At 45.5% G+C, this 21,269-nt stretch overlaps 3 protein-coding genes across 5 annotated transcripts in view; 1 reads left to right on the forward strand and 2 right to left on the reverse strand.

Annotated features, from left to right (window-relative positions):
- LOC142771905 (uncharacterized) overlaps positions 1-8,961 on the reverse strand; it is a 70,214-nt gene extending 61,253 nt beyond the window's left edge. For both annotated transcript variants that reach the window (XM_075873886.1, XM_075873885.1), the window contains exon 1: positions 8,756-8,961. The gene's annotated coding sequence lies outside the window, so the exon portion shown is untranslated. The remainder of the gene's footprint in view (positions 1-8,755) is intronic.
- A 128-nt stretch (positions 8,962-9,089) lies between these two features.
- Positions 9,090-21,269, reverse strand: part of LOC142771909 (uncharacterized) — a 65,884-nt gene continuing 53,704 nt past the window's right edge. For both annotated transcript variants that reach the window (XM_075873895.1, XM_075873894.1), the window contains exons 4-5: positions 13,189-13,590; positions 9,090-11,622 (exon numbers count right to left, since the gene is read on the reverse strand). In XM_075873895.1, the coding sequence (XP_075730010.1) occupies positions 13,214-13,590 (377 nt within the window). In that variant the 3' untranslated portion in view covers positions 9,090-11,622; positions 13,189-13,213. The remainder of the gene's footprint in view (positions 11,623-13,188; positions 13,591-21,269) is intronic.
- Positions 15,226-15,984, forward strand: LOC142772109 (uncharacterized). The gene is made up of 2 exons (XM_075874241.1): positions 15,226-15,482; positions 15,529-15,984. The coding sequence occupies exons 1-2, from the start codon at positions 15,236-15,238 to the stop codon at positions 15,906-15,908; spliced, it is 627 nt and encodes a 208-aa protein (XP_075730356.1). The 5' UTR covers positions 15,226-15,235; the 3' UTR covers positions 15,909-15,984.

Here is a 21,269-nt window from a genome sequence, read left to right on the forward strand (position 1 = left end):
CACAGACTGGGATAAGTTCAGCATGATAAGGATGGAAAGGGAACAAGATGGCCACATACAAGGCTTAGAGCAGTGGGTCAAACAGATTAAAGATGACATCAAATCCGTCTCCTCCACCATTACCACAGATTTTCCGGTTGAACGAATGGATAGCCGGCTCGCTCATCTTCTTGAGGCAAAGCAAGCACTACTGAACCGTTGGAAGAGTCAGCGCCTGAACCGAAGACTGAGGAAGAAGATAGCTGAGGTAAACAGATCAATCAAGGAACATTGTCGCGCAATATCCAGGCAGCAATGGGACGAAATCTGCAACTCCGTCCATGGTCAGATGCGCTATGGCAAGACGTGGAATATGTTAAAGCATCTCCTCAACAAAAACACCACCAAAACAAATCAAAAGCACGTTATCGCTCGAATTTTGCACAAAGAGACAGAGTGCACTACAGAACAGCAAGTTGTGCAGCGGCTCGTGCATAAGTACCTCCCAATTAAAAGAGGATTGGCACCACCAAGTAGACAGTACCAGGGCAGGCCCAATCCAGGTCTTGAGGGCGACTTTAACATCGAGGAGATCAGAAGAGCCTTGCATGATCTCAATGGCTGGTCGGCCCCTAGCCCAGACGGTATATCAAACAAGGCCCTTCATGTAACCTTGATGATGATTCAATTGAAACCCTGAAGGATATGATAAATGCAGCATGGAAAAAAGGCAGGGTGCCAGAGCAGTGTAAGCTGGCCAGGACAATCTTTATTCCTGAGCCAGGAAAGCCCCCTAACTTGGACAACATGAGGCCAATATCCTTGACATCATGCATCGGCAAGGTTGCAGAACATGCCATACTTCACAGAATAAAAGGGTACTTGGAAGATAACGACATATATACACACAATATGGTTGGATTCAGGGCAGGGCTATCCACACAAGATGCATTGAAGCTTATCAAACACCAGGTCATCGACAACAAAACGAGAGACGTGAGAGCCATTCTGTGCCTAGATCTAGAAAAAGCGTTTGACAACATCCACCACTCATTCATACTCGAAGCAATTTCCGAGCTTGGTCTGGGGAAAGCCTTTTATGACTACGTATGGTCCTTTCTTACAGATTGGAAAGCCGTGATGAAGATTGCAGATATCTAGACCGCAGCAATCGAACTAGAAGCAAGGGGCACGCCGCAAGGGGCAGTGATTTCACCAATGCTGTTCAACATTGCCATGATTCGACTGTCAAAGAAATTATCGAGCATTGAAGGACTGAAGCACAGCATCTACGCAGATGACATTACCATCTGGTGCACAGGTGGAAGCGAGGGGCAGATTGAGAGCGCCCTGCAAGAGGCGATTGACACCGTAGAAGAGTACCTTCGTCCATCTGGGCTCAATGGCTCCTCGAGTGAATCAGAAATTTTACTGTATCGTACTGCACGCCGGGGACCGAAGCCCAGGGGATGGAAGCCGTTAAACCAGATAGACATCCACCTCCGTACAAATCAAGGGGATTTCATCCAGAGGGTCGACTCCATCAAAGTCCTGGGCATGCTGATAGAGTCTACCGGCGCCAACAGCAAATCTATAGCCAAGTTAACTTGGAAAACAGACAGTGCGGTGCACCTCATACGCAGAGTGGCCAACAAAAGAAATGGGATCAAGGAAGACAACCTCATCAGGTTGATGCAGGCGTTTGTTCTAAGCCACTTCAGGTACGAGGCAGCAATGCACAACTGGTCAAGAGCAGAGTCCGAGACACTGAATGTGCTCCTCAGAAAAGTTATCAAGAAGGTCCTGGGCCTACCCATACATACCAGCACCGAGCGTCTGCTTGAGCTTGGCATTCACAACACGCTCGAAGAAATAGCAGAAGCCCAAGAGAGGGCACAGTTTGCAAGGTTATCTACAACAAGGTCGGGGAGCATGATCCTGCAGGAGCTGGGCCAACACCCAATGGCAATCAGGCACAATTACAATGATATCCCCGACAACATCAGGAAGAATATCACGGTGTCTCCTATACCAAGAAACATGCATCCAGAACACAACGTCGGAAGAAGAGTAGCGAGGGCCAGGACTATACTTCGTCAAGTCTCAAACGAAGAACCAGGAGTCGTATTTGTTGAGGCGGCTTCTTATGCCAATGGGAAAGCGTTTGTGGCAGTGGTAATCGATGGGGCTGGCCGTGTCGTCAACTCAGCGACGGTCAGAACGAAAGACCCAATTATTGCGGAACAGGTGGCCATCGCCTTAGCACTCAAGCTGGATAACATTGAAGTCGTCTACAGTGATTCCATGGCATCACTACGGGCGTTCGCCAAGGGGACGGTCTCAGAGCAAACGCTGAGAATGCTGCAAGGCAAGAACATAACGCATCATCTTCTGAGTTGGTTCCCAGCTCACCTTGGGCAAATCAACGATTCCCCTCCCAATCTCAATGAAGCAGCACACGAGGCGGCGCGAGAACTCTCCAACCGCGCCACCCCGGGGATGCGTTCTACCGGTGAAGGGGATAACCAGGAAAATCTTACAACATATAACGAGCTCACTAAACATTTCTACCTGTCTAGAAGGATTTTCCCTCCACCTCACAAAAATCTAACGCGGCCCCAAGCACTTACATTAAGGCTTTTGCAAACGCGAATGTACCCTACTTTGAAAATGTTACGCATCATGTACCCTGACCTATACCCAAGTAACCTTTGTCCACATTGTGGGGAAATAGCTTCATTAGAACACATTCTCTGGCAGTGCACCGAATTCGCTCATATATCTAACATCACCTCTGCCAGATGGTAGGCGGCAATCCGCAGCTCATCCTTGGCAGATCAGCTCTGGGCTGTCCACCAAGCCCGCAAGGCGGCTGAGGAGCTTGGCATCTCAGTCCCCACGTGGGAGCTGCCCGCAACACAGTGATCTGTGTTTTGGAGGACCAAATAAAAGTTTATCCAATAAAATCAAACCGAGCCCTCGACACGTCCTGTGCTTGACGTGAGATTATGAAATCAGGACATTCAAGATTGCATTCTCCCGTCAAAAAATGCCGGTTCTTTTATATGTGGGCTTTAACGTCCCAAAACCACCATATTATTATGAGAGACGCCGTAGTAAAGGGCTCAGGAAATTTCGACCACCTGGGCTTTTATTTGCACCCAAATCTGAACACTCGGGCCTACAACATATCCGCCTCCATCGGAAATGGAGCCGCCGCAGCCGAGATTCGATTCCGCGACCTGCGGGTCAACAGCCTAGTACCTTAGCCACTAGATCACTGCGGCGGGGCTATACCGCTTCTTGTATTAGAGAGTTTTAGTACTGCGGAATGGTGCTACGTACGCTCACGCAAACGCCTTGCGTTACGTGGCGTCGTTCGCCACTTATCGGCTTTTAGTACGCCGTAGTACCCGCGTGAGTAACGAGCGTAAAGCGTGTTGCGTCATCTGGTGGATCAAAATAGAAGCACGTGTTGTTGACAGCCAATGTGAGCCAATCCAAGTGTTATAGCTCGATTATGGCCATATTTTAGGCCACAGACCCGGTCGGTCCTTGCCTTCAAAGCCACCATTTTGCAAAACGAAGTCTCGCGCTTTCGCGAAATTGTTCGAGAGCGGCGCGATCACCTCATACGTACGCACGCACGCATCTCATGCGTGCGTACGTAGCGGCTGCGTACGTAATGCGATACATGCGCGTTGTGGTCTGCGCATGCGCACTACGCAGAACGTGGCCTCCTTACGTACGCAACGCCGCCACGTACGCAGAGTACGCAGTACTAAATCTCTCTATTAACGGAGATATTTAAATAAGTACTATCGGTGTTCCTATGGTGTCTGCGGTCGTCGCGCAGAGCGCACGGTTGGTGACTTTGAAGTTTTTCCACTGAATAACGTGCCTTCGTGGTGTGGCGAGAGAGAGAGACTCGTCACAATGCGGAAGGTGAGGGGTGCCATTGGGACCGTCGTACGCTCGCTCGGATGAGTAGGTGTCCACGCAACGACGCCCCCCCAAACTTATTCGGCGAGGTGGCAATGCTCTGTACAGCAGCAATCAAAACAATTGCAGCATATTCACGAAGTGAATGATGAAGAGTGGGCGAAGCTCCGGGGATCATTAACCCCCGTATATTGCCCACTCGATATGGCGAATTACGCCATATCGAGTTAAGTCATATCAAGTGGAGCTGTGATGAAGGAGCTTGCTCTGTCTGTCTGTCTGCCTGCCTGCCTGTCTGTCTGTCTGTCTGTCTGTCTGACTGTCTGTATGTATGTATGCATGTATGCATGTGTGCATGTATGCATGTATGTATGTATGTATGTATGTATGTATGTATGTATGTATGTATGTCATCCTAAGCTCAACCGGGACTACACTAGAACATGCGTCTCCAACGCGACAGAGCGGATGGATAGATGTATCCGGCTGAGCCGTATAGATCGGGTGGTGGCTCATGCCACCTAGCCCTAAGTGCAGCGAGCGCTGCAGTGCCATCTAGTGAGCACTCCGAGTATAAAGGGTGGCTAATATGCCCGCGCAGACAAGCTTGCACCGTAAGGAGCGTCACTCCTAAAATATTACACCATCTCCCGCTAAAGGCCACCGTATGATGCGGAGCAGAGGGTGCTAACTGTTACACTGACGGTGACGGTGACGCTGGAGCTGATCGAGGTGTTGCACAAGAGAAAAAACTGAGGAGGCGCAAAGCACGCAGTGATGAACTGGTGTTACTACTGAAAATGCCAATGGCTGCTTTCACGGCCATTGAAAGACAGAAGACTCCGATTGCGCACAAAGACCCGCAGTTGCTTTTGATTAACGCACACGCTGCGAATTTTCATTGTTGAATAACGCACAAGACAAATCTCCCTCCAGCACTGCCTTCAAGGTCAAGATCCAGTGGCCAGCGAACGGTGCCAATGCACGAGCAGTCGGTCTTTTCAAGCAAGAAACTCGCTAGCAGACGCTGCCTTCGTCGGCGTTGCGAGGCGAAAGAAAGAGAGCGAAGGGGGGAGAGAGAGGGAGAGACACGCGTGTGCAAAGGGGCAGAAAATACCGTAGGTAAGAGAAAGAGAGAGAGAGAGAGAGAGAGAGAGAGAGAGAAGGGAGGTGAGCGTAGTTTTAGCAGTAGTAGTAGTAGTAAACATTTATTTAAAAAAAACAGAGGTTGCCAAGAAGACCAGCCTCTAGTGGGTCAGCCTCCCTGCAGTACTAGGTGGAGTCCCTAGTCAGGGACCCCATTGGTCGTGGCCGCTGTCCTGCACTCTGGACCATGGCTCGTTGGGCCTTAAGGTCCTGGCAACCGGGCAGACCACCTCCCAGTCCTCTCTTGTTGGATTTGTGTTCGGGGTACAGGAGGATTGAGCTGGCATGCCCATACTATGTGGTAGGTGTCAGTCAACTCCGCACAGTACTGGCAGAGGCCGGAAAAAAGAGTCAAAGTGGTAAAGCACTGCCAGGCACAGTAAATTATTGGTAAATAGCCGGAGAAGAATTCGGTCGTCCACCTTCTTGCGTCCTCTGCAGGGCGGAGGAAAATGGCGGTGGGAGTCCCGCTAATGGGTAGTTATCTCTCTATAAGTTTGGAGAGGAGCGTTTTCTTCTGGAACACAGGGGTCATTGGTGGGCGAGGCAGTGGCCAGGGGAAGAAGTGTGCGGGCGGCAGCGAGCGCCACCTCATTGCCTGCGAGGCCCTGGTGGCCAGGAGTCCAGATTATTCAACGCAGAGAGGGGTAACCTACTCGCGGACAAGATTTAAGAATTTTGGCAGCTAGGGGTGTGATCCATTCCAGTTTGTAGCATGTGCAGTGGTTGGTAGCGTGTGCGGGCAAGCTCCTTTGGAGTCTGATAATATAATTTGAGAACTGTCTTGTGATATAGCCACAGCTATGGCCACCTCTTCAGCATGGGTAGCATTGGTTGCGTGGAAGGACTGCGTTGGTGTTGAGAGGCCACATAGGGGAGAGCGTAGGAGAGGATATAGAAAGGAGTAGCAGACGTGCATGCGTAGTAAGGGTGGTCACGCCGCACACCTGATTAAGCTCGACCCTAAGCTGCTTCGCATCTAAAATGTTTACGTTCCGGTGCAGCGATGATGGTAGACATTTTTAATTCTACGTACGTAGAGGCTGTGCGTGTAGGAAAAGATAGATTAGTTTGCGGAATAACTTTCTGCCGTTGTATACAGACTGTGCCAGCCACGTTATTGCACTTTCATAAAAGGACGCCCTCGTCGGAGCCATATTTCTCCACAATATATTCTTCAGATGATCGGAGAATACTTGTTTGTACAATGATACATCTAAACAAAACAAATTCCTGTTTATACAATGTATTCTCAAATTGCCATGTATTCCTAATCAATTTTCTATGCTACTTTTAGGTGCGAACGATTCGTAGTTGTCAGCAGCCTATTGACATTATCTTCATTTCAATATATACGGTGGTCAATAGCAGGTAAAGGATGGCGATGCATTCTCATGGGTCGCGCGCTCTTTCATTTCGCTGTAAATGTTTCGATCCGCTGCCAGCCGACACACTCAGTGTCGTTCAGCTTGTTTTGACTCTTTCAAATGCTTTTGCGAACGCATTCCGCTGACGTCGGGGCAACTAAGGTTCAGGTTCCTTCAGCGTGAACTGGATTAACAGCCATTTCAGGACCCAATAATATACCATCAGTGAGCAAAGCCTGTTGCTTCAGTTTTTAAAGACGACAGTCTTTCTTGGGATACTGTTTAGAAAAAGTTAATTTACACTACGTACAAAAACGAAGAAATCATTACCCTTTATTATTAACGGACACACAGGAATTGGTACATCCAGGTGCCACGACATACGTGACAATATGTTGTAGTGAAGAAATCATTACTTCAAATTACATGGCTGACGCGGCATATGCATGTACAAAAGAACACAATGGGACACGAATGATCGCACTCCCTGTCCCCAAAAATCAGCATGCATGGACCGCACACCAGAAAAGGCGGCCGAACACACATTGAATTGTCGCATGTCTATTGATCTCAACTACGACGCCGTTCAGCATTGCGGGAGCTTCCACTCCAGCAATTTTTAGGGGTGAAGCTCCTTAAAGCGGCACCTGTTCGTCCCTCGTCGTAGTGCGTATACATGTGTTACGCTTTGAGCTGTAAGGTGGTGCCGGTGGGAGATTTCTCCTGTGCGTTGTTGAATAATAAAAAATTCGCAGCGTGCGCGTTAACTAAAAGTCGAATTCTCCTGTCTCTCATTCCCCATTAGCAGCCATTGGCATGTACATTGAGCACTATCTGACCCGAAGGTGTTGCTACGTTTTACTCGCTGGGCGTAACCTCCTTGGTTTTAGAAAGGTTTAGCGAGCGTTGGGCCACAGTGCCATGAATAGAGTGAACTAGTATATACCATGAAATCGAGGTGGTTAACGGTGGGAAGTAGACCCGAAGCGCAAGCCGGAAGAAAGTGTGCGTGTGCCACCTCTCGTTCAGTCCTTGGAATGTCCGCTGGATGACGGTGTTTCTATATGCGGAATATATGATGAAAAGATGCGAGATGGTGGTATTTGGAGTGTTGACTAGATGAACGAACGGACATACAGACAGATGCATGGACGGACGCACGGATGGCTGCATGGACGGATGGACGCTTGGGCGGACGCAGGGGCAGATGTATGGACGAACGCAGGGATGGACGCACGGATGCACGTGCAGACGCACGCACGGGCCGGCGGATGGGCGCACGGGCGGTCACACAGACGGATGCATGGACGAACGGAAGCGAGAACGAATGAACGGACAGATGCTTCGCCCCACTCTCCATCATTAACCCCGTGGATATGCTGCCATTTTTTTTACCCCATTTCTATGCAACATCACATGAGTTACAATGTATGCGGCTACCGAATACTAAGCGCGTGCAATTTCAGAATTATCGAATGAGCACTTTCCAAACTGCATTGCAGAAAGGCCCGCGGGACATGTGTTCTTCGACTCAGCAACGTACCTCTAACGTTTTTTCGATGGCACGTCTCGACTTGTCAGTTTTGCGATGATAGCTTGGGCGTACTATGAAAACAGCACTCTTTTTTTATCGCGACAACCTGAGTGTCGTGAATAATCGGCCCGAAATCGGCAACGCCAGGTCACTACTTGAACACGTGCGCTTGTCGTGATGATTCTTTAACAAAAAAAAAAAAAACGACCACAATGTCACCAAAAACGGGTGCACCTGCGGCTTATCGCCAGAGGCGGATGCTCGCGCCGAAGCGAACTCGCGCCATGCTATGCGTTCACATGTGCAAGATGTTTATTTCCGTTTCCTATTCATGTTGCTACAACGCGGAAGTTTGAGCTCGTCAATCGTACATCTGTTTATTGTACGAGGCAACGATCAGACACAACATTTTGACTAAAACGACGACACGAATCGAAACACGCATCGGTGCGTGGGCTTCCTTCATTCCATTAACTTTGCATTGCGACGTTCCGAGAGAAACCAGGTGATTTGCTAGTGATTTTACGTTTACGTTACGCTTTAAAACTCCTGCCAAGGAAACCAGATAGTCATTTAAACACCAATGCGCGCTCTAAGGTTGCAACTGGACAATGGCGTACGTATTCGCTCGTCCCTATTCACGTTTCACCTATTACTTCGAGAGTTGTCCGAAATTTTAACCCTAGTGCGTACTCCCAGAACCCCTCAAGGCCAGCTATAACAACACATACTAACCAATTACGCGTTTGCACGGGCTGCTTCAGGAATGTTCTGAAATTCTACTCACCTCCTGCCCAACGTGCTCCGCCTACCCTGGGCACTATTGCGGGAACATCTGGTGCGTGGCCGCTGCTTTCTGTTTCAGCCAGTTGGAAGCTGGCAGCTTAGCGATTACAGTGCCTTTACACTCACGAATCGTTGCCGTGCTTTGACGGTGTACCACGAAGGACAACAATATATTGTGTTGTGACCGCATACGCTGCATACACAGCCGCAGATCCCCACTCGCCGACACGTCGGTGAAACATGCCAGGCGCTAGACGGCGCTGCGGCGGAACAAATGACCACCTCATAGCAAAATTGTTCTATATATACTAACGCAGAAACGGAGAATAAGTTACTTCAGAATGAAAATGCAAATTTATTTACATATCAATTCTGTAGTCACTATAACACGCATAAATCGGCGTATTATGTGATTACTTTCGCGAAAACAAAATGTTGAGTACAAAAAATAATGTTATGTCAGGGAAGAGTTCAGAGTATTTCATTGGTGGAGTATGAAAACGATAAAACAGCTTATGGGTCTAGACACGCCAAAGCCGTCAGTTGCTTGCGTCAGAGTCCGGCAGGCTTCAAAATAAACCAAACACCACCTTACATACTAGTAATACCGAAAGCATGAAAGAGAATATAGTGGGAAGACGCACATAATCTCTACACACACAATATATACTAACGCCGAAACAGAGAATAAGTGACTTCAGAATAAAAATGCGACTTTGTTTACAAATCGATTGGAAGTAGTCACTATAACACGCATAAATCGGCGTATTATGTGATTACTTTCGCTAAAACATAATGTTGAGTACACTACAATGATGTTATGTCAATGAAGAGTTTACCGAGTCTTTCATGGGTGGCGCATAAAAAGGATAAAACAGCTTATGGGTCTAGACATGCCAAAGCCTTAGTGGCTTGCGTCAGAGTCCGGCAGGCAACAAAATAAACCGGACACCACCTTACACACTAATAATACCGCAAGCATCAAAATAGATCATAGTGAAAGGGCGCACATAACATAGCACAAATACTCATACATTTCCTCTGACACGACATATAAAAAATTAGGATCACTATAAAAAATCCTTACATAAGGACGCTGTCCAAAAAAAAAGAGTTAAAAACATTGAACCACAGCGATGTCTCTAAAAGAGAATTGCCATTCTCGTGAATCTTGCAGCAAGAGGCTTTCACGGAATTACATCGGTAAGAACGTCGAAAGGCACTTTATCGAAGAATAACCCGTAAGAGTTCCTTTGACTTTTACTGTCCTTTTATGCGTAGAATGCTGGGCAGCAGTTCAATGAAGTACGTTGGAACGCGATAGGCGTGCGTTGTAGTTTTCTACCTCGCTCGACAACAAGGTCTTCGATAATTGACTGCAAACATTCAACGAAAAAAAAAAAGGAGTTCGGATCACTACACGATTCTTACAAAGTGACTTCGTCAAAAAAAAACAAAAGTATGAAAGCGCAGCGATTTCTGTTAAATAGAATTACCACTCTCGGGAATCTTGCAACAACAGAATTTCAGAGGATGGCATACATAAGAAGAGCGAAACACATTTTATGGAAGAATATGTCGTAGAAGCTTCCTTAACTTTCGCTGTACTTTTATGCATAAAAAACTGGGCGGTACTTCAATGAAGTACGTTGGAACACACGCAATAGACGTGTGTAGTAGTTTTCTACCTTGTTGGACAACGTGGCCTTCGATAATTGACGGTAAACATTTTACCACGGGGAAGGGAATACGTAACAGGGAAATTCCATTGACTAGAAAAGTTTAAAAAGCTGTTTTTATGAAGAAATTATCAATTTTTGGCATTGATAGTACATTTAAACAGTGTCTACCAGACTTTAGGTCCAGGTCGTATATTTGCTTCTAACCCTGGATTGTTTTCTATTTGGATCGGAGAGTTTCGGACCTCTTCAAAAGGGTTCCACTCAGTCTAGACACTGCCCTCGCACCGGTGTAACAATGCACGGGTATGTGTTGGTACCAAAAATAACGGTGTCGCTCGGACTGACTTGCGCGGCCGCAAATGCCTCTAGCAAGCCTTTCCTGGCGCAAACGCGGTGAGATGGAGAGAGAAGTGCAACGCTGTCGGAGACCAGCGCCCTCTCACCGGCGTTGACGAGTTTTCAGGCTCCTTGAAATCGCCTTCCAAGGATTAAGAAAAATCTGTTTGTGGCGCCATCTCTCGGAGGCAGCAACGTGTCCAACAGTAACGGAACCGGTACTATGGCATTATCACTCTTCAGAGGTATTGATCAGCTACGTTTTGCGTCCACAGCTGATACGGTAGTTACGGTGTTTGCAAGTACAGATGAGCGAAAAGCGTTAACAAATACCTCCACTACATTCAATCAGTTTCTTTCCTTTGTTAGAAAAGCAACCAGTAGCTCTCGTGTAGCTTTTTCAACAGAACTGTTTCTCCGAGAATGGTACATTCACTCTAAAATACGTAGCTGGCCTACAAAAATAGTATTGAAAAAGCTTCCCTGCCAGCTATCCAGCTCACGCTACCAGATAAGCTACAGCAGAAATGCTCCCTTCACTATCTGACGAGGGGGGCTGGAATTCGGAAACGAGGCACTAATTCATTTAAACGGCGGAATGAGGTGGCGTAACATGAGTTATGAAGTATTTGTAAATAACTTGAGCTGTGCTAAAGCTAAACAGTTTCGCTGTTCGCATCCTGGAGGTGAACGCATGGCGTGTTGTCGAAAGACAACGCCATTTGGAGGTCTTTCACTTGGTGCCACGGGGTGGAGGAAGGGGGATTCATGGTGAAGGCAGCACACGAAGTTGAACACTCAAGTGGTAAATAGCTTGCCTTGGAAGTTGATGTTGCAGCCTCTAGCCACCCTGAAATCAGCAGTGAGGAAATGAGCAAATAAAGAAGGCCTAAAAAGCCACAGTGCAATAATTAATAGAATTTAGCATTCTTGTATACTAACAAGATCATGTCCTCTGAAACACTATGCATTAGATCAAACACAACTACCAAGAGTCAGGAAAAGCCAAGTTCATGTGTACTACCCATACAGGCCAGAAAGATTTGCTGCTTCAATTCATCATACAACCTTCCTCCTACACATCAAAATCAAAATGAAGCAGGCGCTTTGATGAAGAACTCAATTATAAACTTTTAGAAGAGACGAATCCTAAACTCTTAGAAGAGATCAATGTCCCTTTTGCCGTTCGTCTCAAAGCTTAATACAGCAAATGATTTGCTCGACCTCTTTTCACGCAATCATTGTCCAATAAAAAATTCGGAGCAATACTGCTCACGCAACTTTCCTATCTAGTAAAAATAAGCACTTACAGACATAGAAAAATTGGCAAGTTCATGCAGGCTGAAGATTTCGTGAAAACTACCGGAAACCACACAGATTACAAGTGAAGAGTTAACTTACCTTTAAAGAAGGTGGTTACTGTGTGTTGAGCTATTTTCAACATTCGCACTATCATGATTCAAAGAATAGCACTGAGAGCCTGAACTGTCAACATGCTTCCATTCAACGCATCTTTGTTGCCAGTACCGAACGTTGGAATAAGATAGAAGATGGGAACAAAAAGCTGCCATATTTGGCAGAAGTATTCTACCACTATATTTTGCTGTAGTGTTGCTAGCAGCTGCTGGCCTTAAAACAAGCCAAACGCAATTTTTAATAATAATTTCAGTTTTGCCGCGGTTCCAAAATGCTTAAAAGCAAACTTCACTTGTGCAAACTTTTTTCTGTTTTAACAGTCCTTTATCAAGTCTTTGTAACAATGTGCAGTATCTCGCACGTTTCTGAAGTATATGGTTGTAAATGAAAATGCAAGGGGACAGGAAACCGATTAGCAAGATTTGAAGTTAGAAAGAGGCAAATGAGTGCCTCTAAAAGTACCTTGATAGAGTTTGTAGTGTGTGCTGAAACTACAATATACAATGTTTTATGACAACTTGCAAGCATCTCCTATTTAGCCTTCCTTCAGAGTCACTTGGCCCATTCACTGCCTTTCCTCTGGACTGTCGGCCGTTCAATCAGGAGCGCCTGCATACTACCACGCCGGGTGTATATTTCTACACTGTTTCCAACCTGTGTACTACAAGAGGCACTTGGTACCGCAACTTTTTTTTTTCTACATGCACAAAAGAAAGCCTGCTGTGCACTACTTTCACACAGTTTGTGTATTCATTTGTATGGCACGTCATATTTGGGATTGTGGACTATTATTCAGGCTTCTTGTTGTGTGAATTGATGTATTTTTATTACACACAATTTATACTGATGTATCAACTCATCAATATTTTTTTCACTTCCTGCATGTTCCTATTTCTATTCTACCACTCAACCCTGCCCAAAGTCTGGCACTCAGACTGGCAGTATTTTCCTAAATAAATTAATAAATGAGCAATATCTGGGAGGTTAGTGTGGTTGATACCTTGCTCTTGAGAGTTGCCCCTGGACTAGTGGTGGGGGTGGCTCGAGTCCTCCAGAGAACGGAACAAGTGCCCATTGTTTGTACCGGCTGCCGCGGATGAAGAGGAGGCCGACGAGTGCTTGTACTGGCTATCCATCAGTGATGGTGGAGGCTGGTGCGGCTGCTGCTCGTGATGGTGGTGAGAGCGGCGTCTGCTGGCATGGCGTGAGGGCTGGCCTGAGCTACTGTCGTTAGAGGGACCCTGCTGCTCATTGAGACTTCTGGACCGGTTAGCAGAATGCACGCTGTCACCGCTGCTAGCAACAAAACTGGTGCTCTTGCTCAAACTGCTTCTGTGGTTTTGCTGCTTAGCCAGCCAGCTGCTGTTTTTGTTGCTGGTGCTACTCCTCGTTTCTCCGGGATCTGTGTGCAGATAGACCAAAGCCCACATCTTTTACAACAGAGACACCTAGGCACTGTTAACTATTTTCTTACCCCTCCCCATGTCTCGCAATTCGAGCCTTCAGTCAGGGATGATGACTGGCCCAGTATTATGTCTTACCAGTCCTCATCACTGACTGGTACGATGTTATTTTATACGAGGTCATTAACAATTGCCTTACCAATAACATTCATGCCTTCGGTTTTGCATCATACTTTACAAGTGTAAATATTTGAAGAATAAAGCAAAATAAAAGCACAAGCTTGTGCAACTCACACAGTGGCCACCCTCTTTTTCTTATTGAGCGGCTGTGCATCGGCATAGCTGTCGCGTCCGGAATTGAGTTAAATTGTTCAGTGGGTATGCCGTGAAAACTTCGTAGATCTGTACACATGGGAAATTTATAACCTTTATTTGCGCCAGGCTGCATTGTTTTATTTTCAGCCTTGTTTGAACCTCTCACCTCATACACAAAACCACATTGCCAAAAGTCGAGCCAGAAACCGCCACCCCTCACCGAATCATTCTCACCACTTTGACCTGTTGTAATTCCACAGTGCTCTATGTTCCATCACAGCTGCGATCCTGCTACCTTTAGTTGCTGCTTATGTACACTGAGATAACCGAACTTATCTACCTCCAGCATAACCCCCTTTATTGTAAGCTCACTGCCAATATTATCTTTAAATATCATGACTGCGGACCTTTTGTTATTAAACATGACCAATTTGCCTTTTCACCGCAGATACCTATCAGGCCAATGCAAACCCTCCTTTTTGTCAGCCGCTAATACTGTATCGTCTGCGTGCGCGAGTCCTGGTAACGACTGTTCAACGCAATCCCCTTCCTTAACAAAAGATAGGTTGAAGCCAAGTCCACTCCTCTCTAGTTTGGCCTCTAATCCTTGCAGGTACAGCATGAACAATGAGGGAGAGAGAGGACATCCTGTTTGAGCCGCCGCTGTATCTCTATAGGTTCAGGGACCCATTTTTCCTATTTTATCAGCACCCTATTACCTTCATATGTATTTTTTAAGAGGTTAGCTACTCAATATTCGACTTCCAGTGCATCTAGTGTGCCCCACAGATCCTCTTGAATTACACTGTCGTAACGTCCCTTGATTTACATGGATTCCAGCAATAAAGGCCTGTGCTCATTTTTTTTTTTGCTGTTTCAATGCACTGCGTTAATGAGAACAGATTATCCCCTAACCTTCTTTGTTCCTGGAACCCATTTCGCAATTCACCCACTACCCATTCGCCCTCCATCCGTGCCTGCACTCCTTTTATAATCTATAAATTCACAGCACCACCTAGTGAAAAATATGTTTTTTCACGTGGCATTGCTGTCCCTTTGGTATATGTGCAAAGGTGGTGTTTGACTGGTGAAAGCTTTAATGTATCAATGTGTATAGACACGGAGACAGGCATTTCTTTAATGGTAACAAAAATAGTCATCCATTGTCATAACTGTAATTAAGCTGACGGGACATGCATGCTACCATATAAGCGTGTAGTTTTTGTGTGCATGCCTGTGGTATAAACATTTTTGTTTCTTTGCATCTAACAGGACGAGGAGCTGTATCCAGGTTCGAAGATCACCAGGGCAGGGAGCATTTTGCTGATTATGGGCCACAGCCTCCGCCATGACGCGTCGAAAGAAGCCACCGAGAGCTTGCTTCAGTTATTGCGCGCTCATCTGCCGGAAAAAACAGAGCTGCCTTGTTCAAAGTACAAATTTTTTAGACATTTCAGCTCTCCTGAGAGTGCAAAGAACAGACATTTATACTGTAGCAATTGTTGCAACTACATTGGGACTGCTGAAATGGCATCTACCGTTTTTTGCGAGCACTGCAATGTGCATCATGACATAAGTGCACTGCTAAAAAGTTCATCATATTTTTTTTTCATTTAACATAGAATCACAAATCTGTGATATTTTGAAAACATCTGAGGTTGTGCCTGCTCAGTCGTCCCCCTCTTTTGATGTCACAGACATCACGACAGGCATTGGCTACAGAAGTATTCCCATGGGTCCTAATGATGTTTCGCTGACATTTAACACCGATGGTGTTCCACTTTTTGAAAGCAGCAAGTTTGGATTCTGGCCTCTCCTTGCTCAAATTAATGAGCTGACGTATAAAGACAGGGTCCAGAGGCTCGTCCTTGCTGGCCTGTGGTTTGGGCCCAAAAAGCCTGTAATGAATACGTTCCTCCTGCCTTTTGTGAAGTCACTGAATGTGCTTTCTTCTACCGGCATGACATGGGAAGATTCACATGGGCAGAAAAAAAAAATATGAAGGTTTTCCCTGGCCCATGCACGGTGGACAGTGTCGCAAGATGTGAAGTTATGGGCATGACTCAGTTTAATGGGAAGTACGGTTGCGCATGGTACGAGCATCCTGGAGATGTCATTGCAAAGGGTAATGGGCATTGCCGTGTCTACCCAATCTCCACTTCTGCTATAAAGCTCCGTACTAATGAGTCATTTCAGCATCATGCCCAAAAAGCCTGAAGAAAGCAAGAGCAAGTGAGCCGTGGCATAAAGGCTACAAGTGTCCTCACGCTGCTGAACCACTTTGACTTTCCTACTGGTTTTGTGGTTGACTACATGCATGCTGTGTGTGCAGGTTTTGTAAAAGCTACGACATTGCTGTGGCTAAACTCTAAGAGGTGTCGTAGTTTTAAGCTTCGCCTTCACTTGAGTGTATTGAACGAGAAGCTGCTCAGCCTGCAACCAATCTGGGAAATATCAAGGCTTCCAAGATCACTGAATGACCTGAAACACTGGAAATGTGCTGACTGGCGGAATTGGTTGTTTTATTCGCCAATTGTGTTGGCTGGCTATGTTCCAGAAAAGAATTACCGCCACTGGGTCTCATTCGTTGACATAATGTACTACTTGTTGAGCGATTGCGTAGCCCTTGACAGGCTCAACATTATGAAAAATGAAATGGTAAAGTTTGTCAAAGAGTACCAGGAGCTATATGGCATAACAAACATGACATACAATGCGCATCTGCTGCTTCACCTTGTTGACACAGTGAAGCATTGTGGTCTACTGTGGGCACATTCAATGTTCGGATTTGAATCTATGAATGGAAAGCTTGTGAAAAGGGTCAAAGGGACCAGGTACCCCGAAAAACAGATTATTGACAAGTTCTTCCTCATGCAAGCCTTGCCTACGCTTTGGAGTAATGTTGCAAGAGAAAATGCACACACTCAGAATTTGTTGAAGGCACAAATGAAGGGCTACGAATTAAGAAAACGATCTGTGCAGAATGGGACCACTACATTCTATGGTAAAGCAGTGCGAAGTGCGGATGGCACTCATTTTCGAAAGATGAGCATCGGAAACGTTGCATATTGCACTGCGGATCTGGACAGATCGCGAAGGGTAAATTCATTCGTCATTATCAATGGGTTGTTTGGCCGCCTTCGGGACATTAGTGTGTACTGCTCACAGGGGCATGAACAGTGTGCATGCCTAAAGGAGACAGTGCTCTAGCTCTGTTCAGGTGTACATTGTGAAGCACAACATGCTTGAGGTGTTCTGCAAGGATGAACCCTACCATTTTGTTAAAGTTGAATCTACTGCTGAAATCAAGCGTGTGTCACTTGTTTCAGTGGAAAAATGTCTTGCACTGGCTTCCGGTGGGGATTTGTTTATTTGCAGAGTGAATGACAAGTTCCTTGCTGAGGCCACGTAGAGGCTGTATGACATGGCATATCAGTGTAAAAATCGAAGTATGAGAACCACGAGGGCTCCTTTACCACCTGGCAAGAGTTTAGCGGAAAAATCTGTGATGCGTACCGCAAAGCAAGAAGCAGCTTATTTTTCATATTTGCAGCATTGTTTGCCTTACCTATACGCAGTTCTCGTCAAGTGTACATTGATTGTGTTGTTCGTGGGCTTCGTTCCCAAGAATTAACGTCTAGTCATGCTAAAATTATGCCATTGCAATTTAATTAATGGTCATGGTAAAATATTATTGCACTGTACAAAATGAGCACCACATGTGGCGATAAGTACCAAAATTTTATAGACACTATGTAGACTATGTTTTGCTTTAATCTATGATTAATCAACTTTACCTGTAATCGTTTATGAGCATTGTGAAAGATGGCTTGGCCATGTGCTTACCGATAACATGAAATATGGTAGGCATGCCGTGTCGAGACGATGGAAACCAGGTCCCAGGATTGCCGATTTGTAAAGATGCGTGCAGTGAGTACACTACTCTGAACTGCAGTTGTCCCGGGGTGTTATCTAGACATAAGTCCTCGGACGTCCTTGCTCAGCACATCATTTCCACAGGTACCGAGGGATGAGTATGGCATTAAACGTGGGCCGTATCCTCCCGCAGGATAATTTGCTGGTCGGACACAGCACTCCACGCATTCGCCCACAATGAAATGTAGCTCGAAACACCGTGGACAGCAAAAATTAAAATTGCACCACCATAATTCAGAGGCCGCACAATCTTTGCAGATTGCACCTAAATAAAATTGATTGGCAAATACATGTTTGTTGTGGGCATAAACCTCTCGTGCCAGCCTGAGAGCATCTCACAGCAAGCCAGCGTCAGGTAGAAGCAAGCTCTGGGGAGAGGGGATGTCACAGGCAGCCAGCAGGGACAGGCAAAGCGCAGTGACGTGTGCTAGCATGCCCATGTGACCCGCCTGAGGGTAAGCTAGCGCTTCGCTTGGACATGTCCGAACACGTGGTTCCACTCTGACAAGCTGGCGTGCAGCTTTCACCAGACAAAAGGCCTGGCGGAATAGCCACGGCAGCCGTACTGCCAAATAACGGCGGGCCACTGCACTCGGGGCCCCGTGGTTCTGCCACACGTGCTAGCTGGGTAAACAGGCGCCAGGGTGGCGGTTGCTCTCGATTCCCACATTGTAAAATATGAAGATTGCTTCACCCTTTAACAAAACTTTGTTTTTCGTTACTAGTGTTTGTTCTCTCCTCACACAGTTGTGCTTCAATCGCAGCATCCATACTCCCCTTGTTGATACCACTGGCATGAGGTTCTGAAGTGCTTTTCGTCTGAAGCTTTGTGACCTATTTGAATCAAGCATCGATTTGATCGATTCAAATATCATTGTGTATTACACAGCTAAGAAGCTTAGTTCAATATGTGCTTAGAAATTTATTTGTTTTGGTATTTATGTAGTACTTCAAAAAAGTATCGCAAGTATGTCACTTTTGTGTTACATATAGCTGTTTAATATTATGTCAACATGAAGCCTCTTATGTTTTCATTGTTTCCCATAATTAATTGATAAGCACTGTACAGCTGAAGTCACTGCTCTAAAGTAATTACCTTTTGCGTTTCACACATATATGCAAAGTGCTCTGCATCTGTATAGTTTTTACTTTGTTTTACTTTCTTGGATGTGGTTTATTATGGCTGTGGGGATTAGCTGTTCCTTAAGTATAGTAAACTTATGGGTATCGTACGTCGAAATTGCTTAAGATATCAATCACACATGTGCTTTTCTGAATAAACTTGTTGAAAAGAAATGTTTTTTCTATTCTGTTTCTTTTAGGTTTGTTGAGAACTCAACATGCGAGATTCTATAATTGGTCATTGTTAAGAAAATGTGAACTTCAGTAAAATTTACAGCAAAATCAATCACATTTACTTTTCCAGGGCAACTCGCAGCAAATTTTTCTCCCTTGTCAGAGTGACAGTTGTTAGCTGTTTGCTTTGCATGGTGCACCTTTAACAAATAGTATGCCCATGGGTTAAAAACTATTGAGGTATGTGAAGCCTTAACACTTAGTCAAAACCATCCATCATGAGAAGCACCTTGTTCTTATGTCCACACTTGCTTCCTCTTTAACTAATGTCTCTTACTCTTTTCACTCCTGCCCTTATATTGGTCAAACTGCTGCTTCGTCTTTTCTCTGTATGTATATTACAATTAATAAGGTTAATTTACACCACACGACATAATTGTATATGTATGTATGCATATATAAGCACTCTGCATCCATGGCATGGAGTAAGAGAAATGGAAACTTCAATATGAATCAATATTGACCTCGATTTGTTTGCCTACATATTGTCACGGGCTAAGTAGATGCCTGAGGATGACGACGACGAAGTGCTGAACGGGAACGTGCTCGGACTGCAGCAGCGTCGTACGCATTAGCTCGCCAGTATATTCGCCAGTACACATTTGTTCATCAGTGTATACTTTATTCCCCGTAACAATATCAGCAAAGGAATCTTATTTGACAATTTATTATCAGGAAAAGTAAGGAAGACTCATCTTCGCACTGTTCGGCATGCATGTTTGGGGTCCGACGTTCAAACACGCAACAAAAAATTAACTTGTGGTCTGCTTGCCACGAAAAAAAAAAAAAACATGGCTGTAGCACCTGAATTGAATATCTGAATTTCATCAAGATAATTATGAAAAATTCTTGTAACTTATATTCCTATATGCTAGTGTGAGATTACATCTGCACTGTGTTTGTACACATCAGTGAATGCTTTAGGAAGCTTTAATATGTATCGTTATCAAATGACCTTCCAAAAGAGGAGCCGAAATGATGAAAAGATTGAAAAAGAATTGATATCTCGTGAATAAAATGAATAATCATGGTATGTGATATACCAAAGAATGTCCAAGTTGAAGAAGGACATGACTAAAGCTAGGTTAACATTACAGTCGCGCTCATAGCTTGACAGTGCAAGTGGGTGGACAGTCAAAAAATAAAAAAAAGTGATCAGAATTGCATATTAGTGTCAGTAGTTCACACAAGCTGGGTTGCAATAGCGATGATGAGAGTCATGATGATGAACCTAGAATGATTAAGGCATGAGTTGAGTCAGCAGAGCATGAAAATGATGCCTGGTAAGTTTAAACAACTGTGAAGCTGGTTGTGATGGTTGTATAGAAAGGTACAGGTCAAATAATGGGATAAGAGTTATAGCCATGTTCACTAGATGACCGTGACTCAGAAAAAATGGTTGCAACTTCAAAAGTGGATCAATGGGTTTTGACATTGATACTGAGACAAAGAGATGCTGAAAAGGTGTGGCAAAATCACAGTCGTGATTAGTAGCGTAGCCAGAAATTTTTTAGGGCGGCCGGGGCTCAACGATAATTTGTGTATGTTTGTGCATGGGTTTGTATGTGTGCGTGCATATATTCTCATGCAAAATTGAACATTTTAAGGGTGGTTTGAAGACTCCCCCATACCCCCTGGCTGTGCCCCCAGTCATGATTATGACACAGGAAAAAGTAGTTAGCACTCGGAACGAGGTGAAATGCGTTGCAGAGGTGCGCACAGAGTTGTCCTTCGGGGGGGGGGGGGGGGTGAGGGGTGTACGATATAAGTATTGCTATACAGTGCCTCCCCCCCACTCAACCTCCTCCCTCTGGCACTGAGGCCATTTCTGTCAAAACGCGACGCTGTGTAAAAATATGCAGCAAAATTTGCCGCCCCATCAATGTCTGAACCAGAGGCGCATTAGCACTCGGAACGAGGTGAAATGCGTTGCAGAGGTGCGCACAGAGTTGTCCTTCGGGGGGGGGGGGGGGGGTGAGGGGTGTACGATATAAGTATTGCTATACAGTGCCTCCCCCCCACTCAACCTCCTCCCTCTGGCACTGAGGCCATTTCTGTCAAAACGCGACGC

This window comes from Rhipicephalus microplus, chromosome 9, assembly GCF_043290135.1.
Source record: "Rhipicephalus microplus isolate Deutch F79 chromosome 9, USDA_Rmic, whole genome shotgun sequence".
NCBI classification, from domain to species: Eukaryota; Metazoa; Arthropoda; class Arachnida; order Ixodida; family Ixodidae; genus Rhipicephalus; species Rhipicephalus microplus.

Excerpts from the sequence above, each read along its gene's own strand:
- LOC142772109 (XM_075874241.1), top strand. The coding sequence starts at position 15,236 with ATGGGCCACAGCCTCCGCCATGACGCGTCGAAAGAAGCCACCGAGAGC. Across the intron at positions 15,483-15,528 it reads CAATGTGCATCATGACATAA|AATCACAAATCTGTGATATT; the intron begins GTGCACTGCTAA and ends CATTTAACATAG.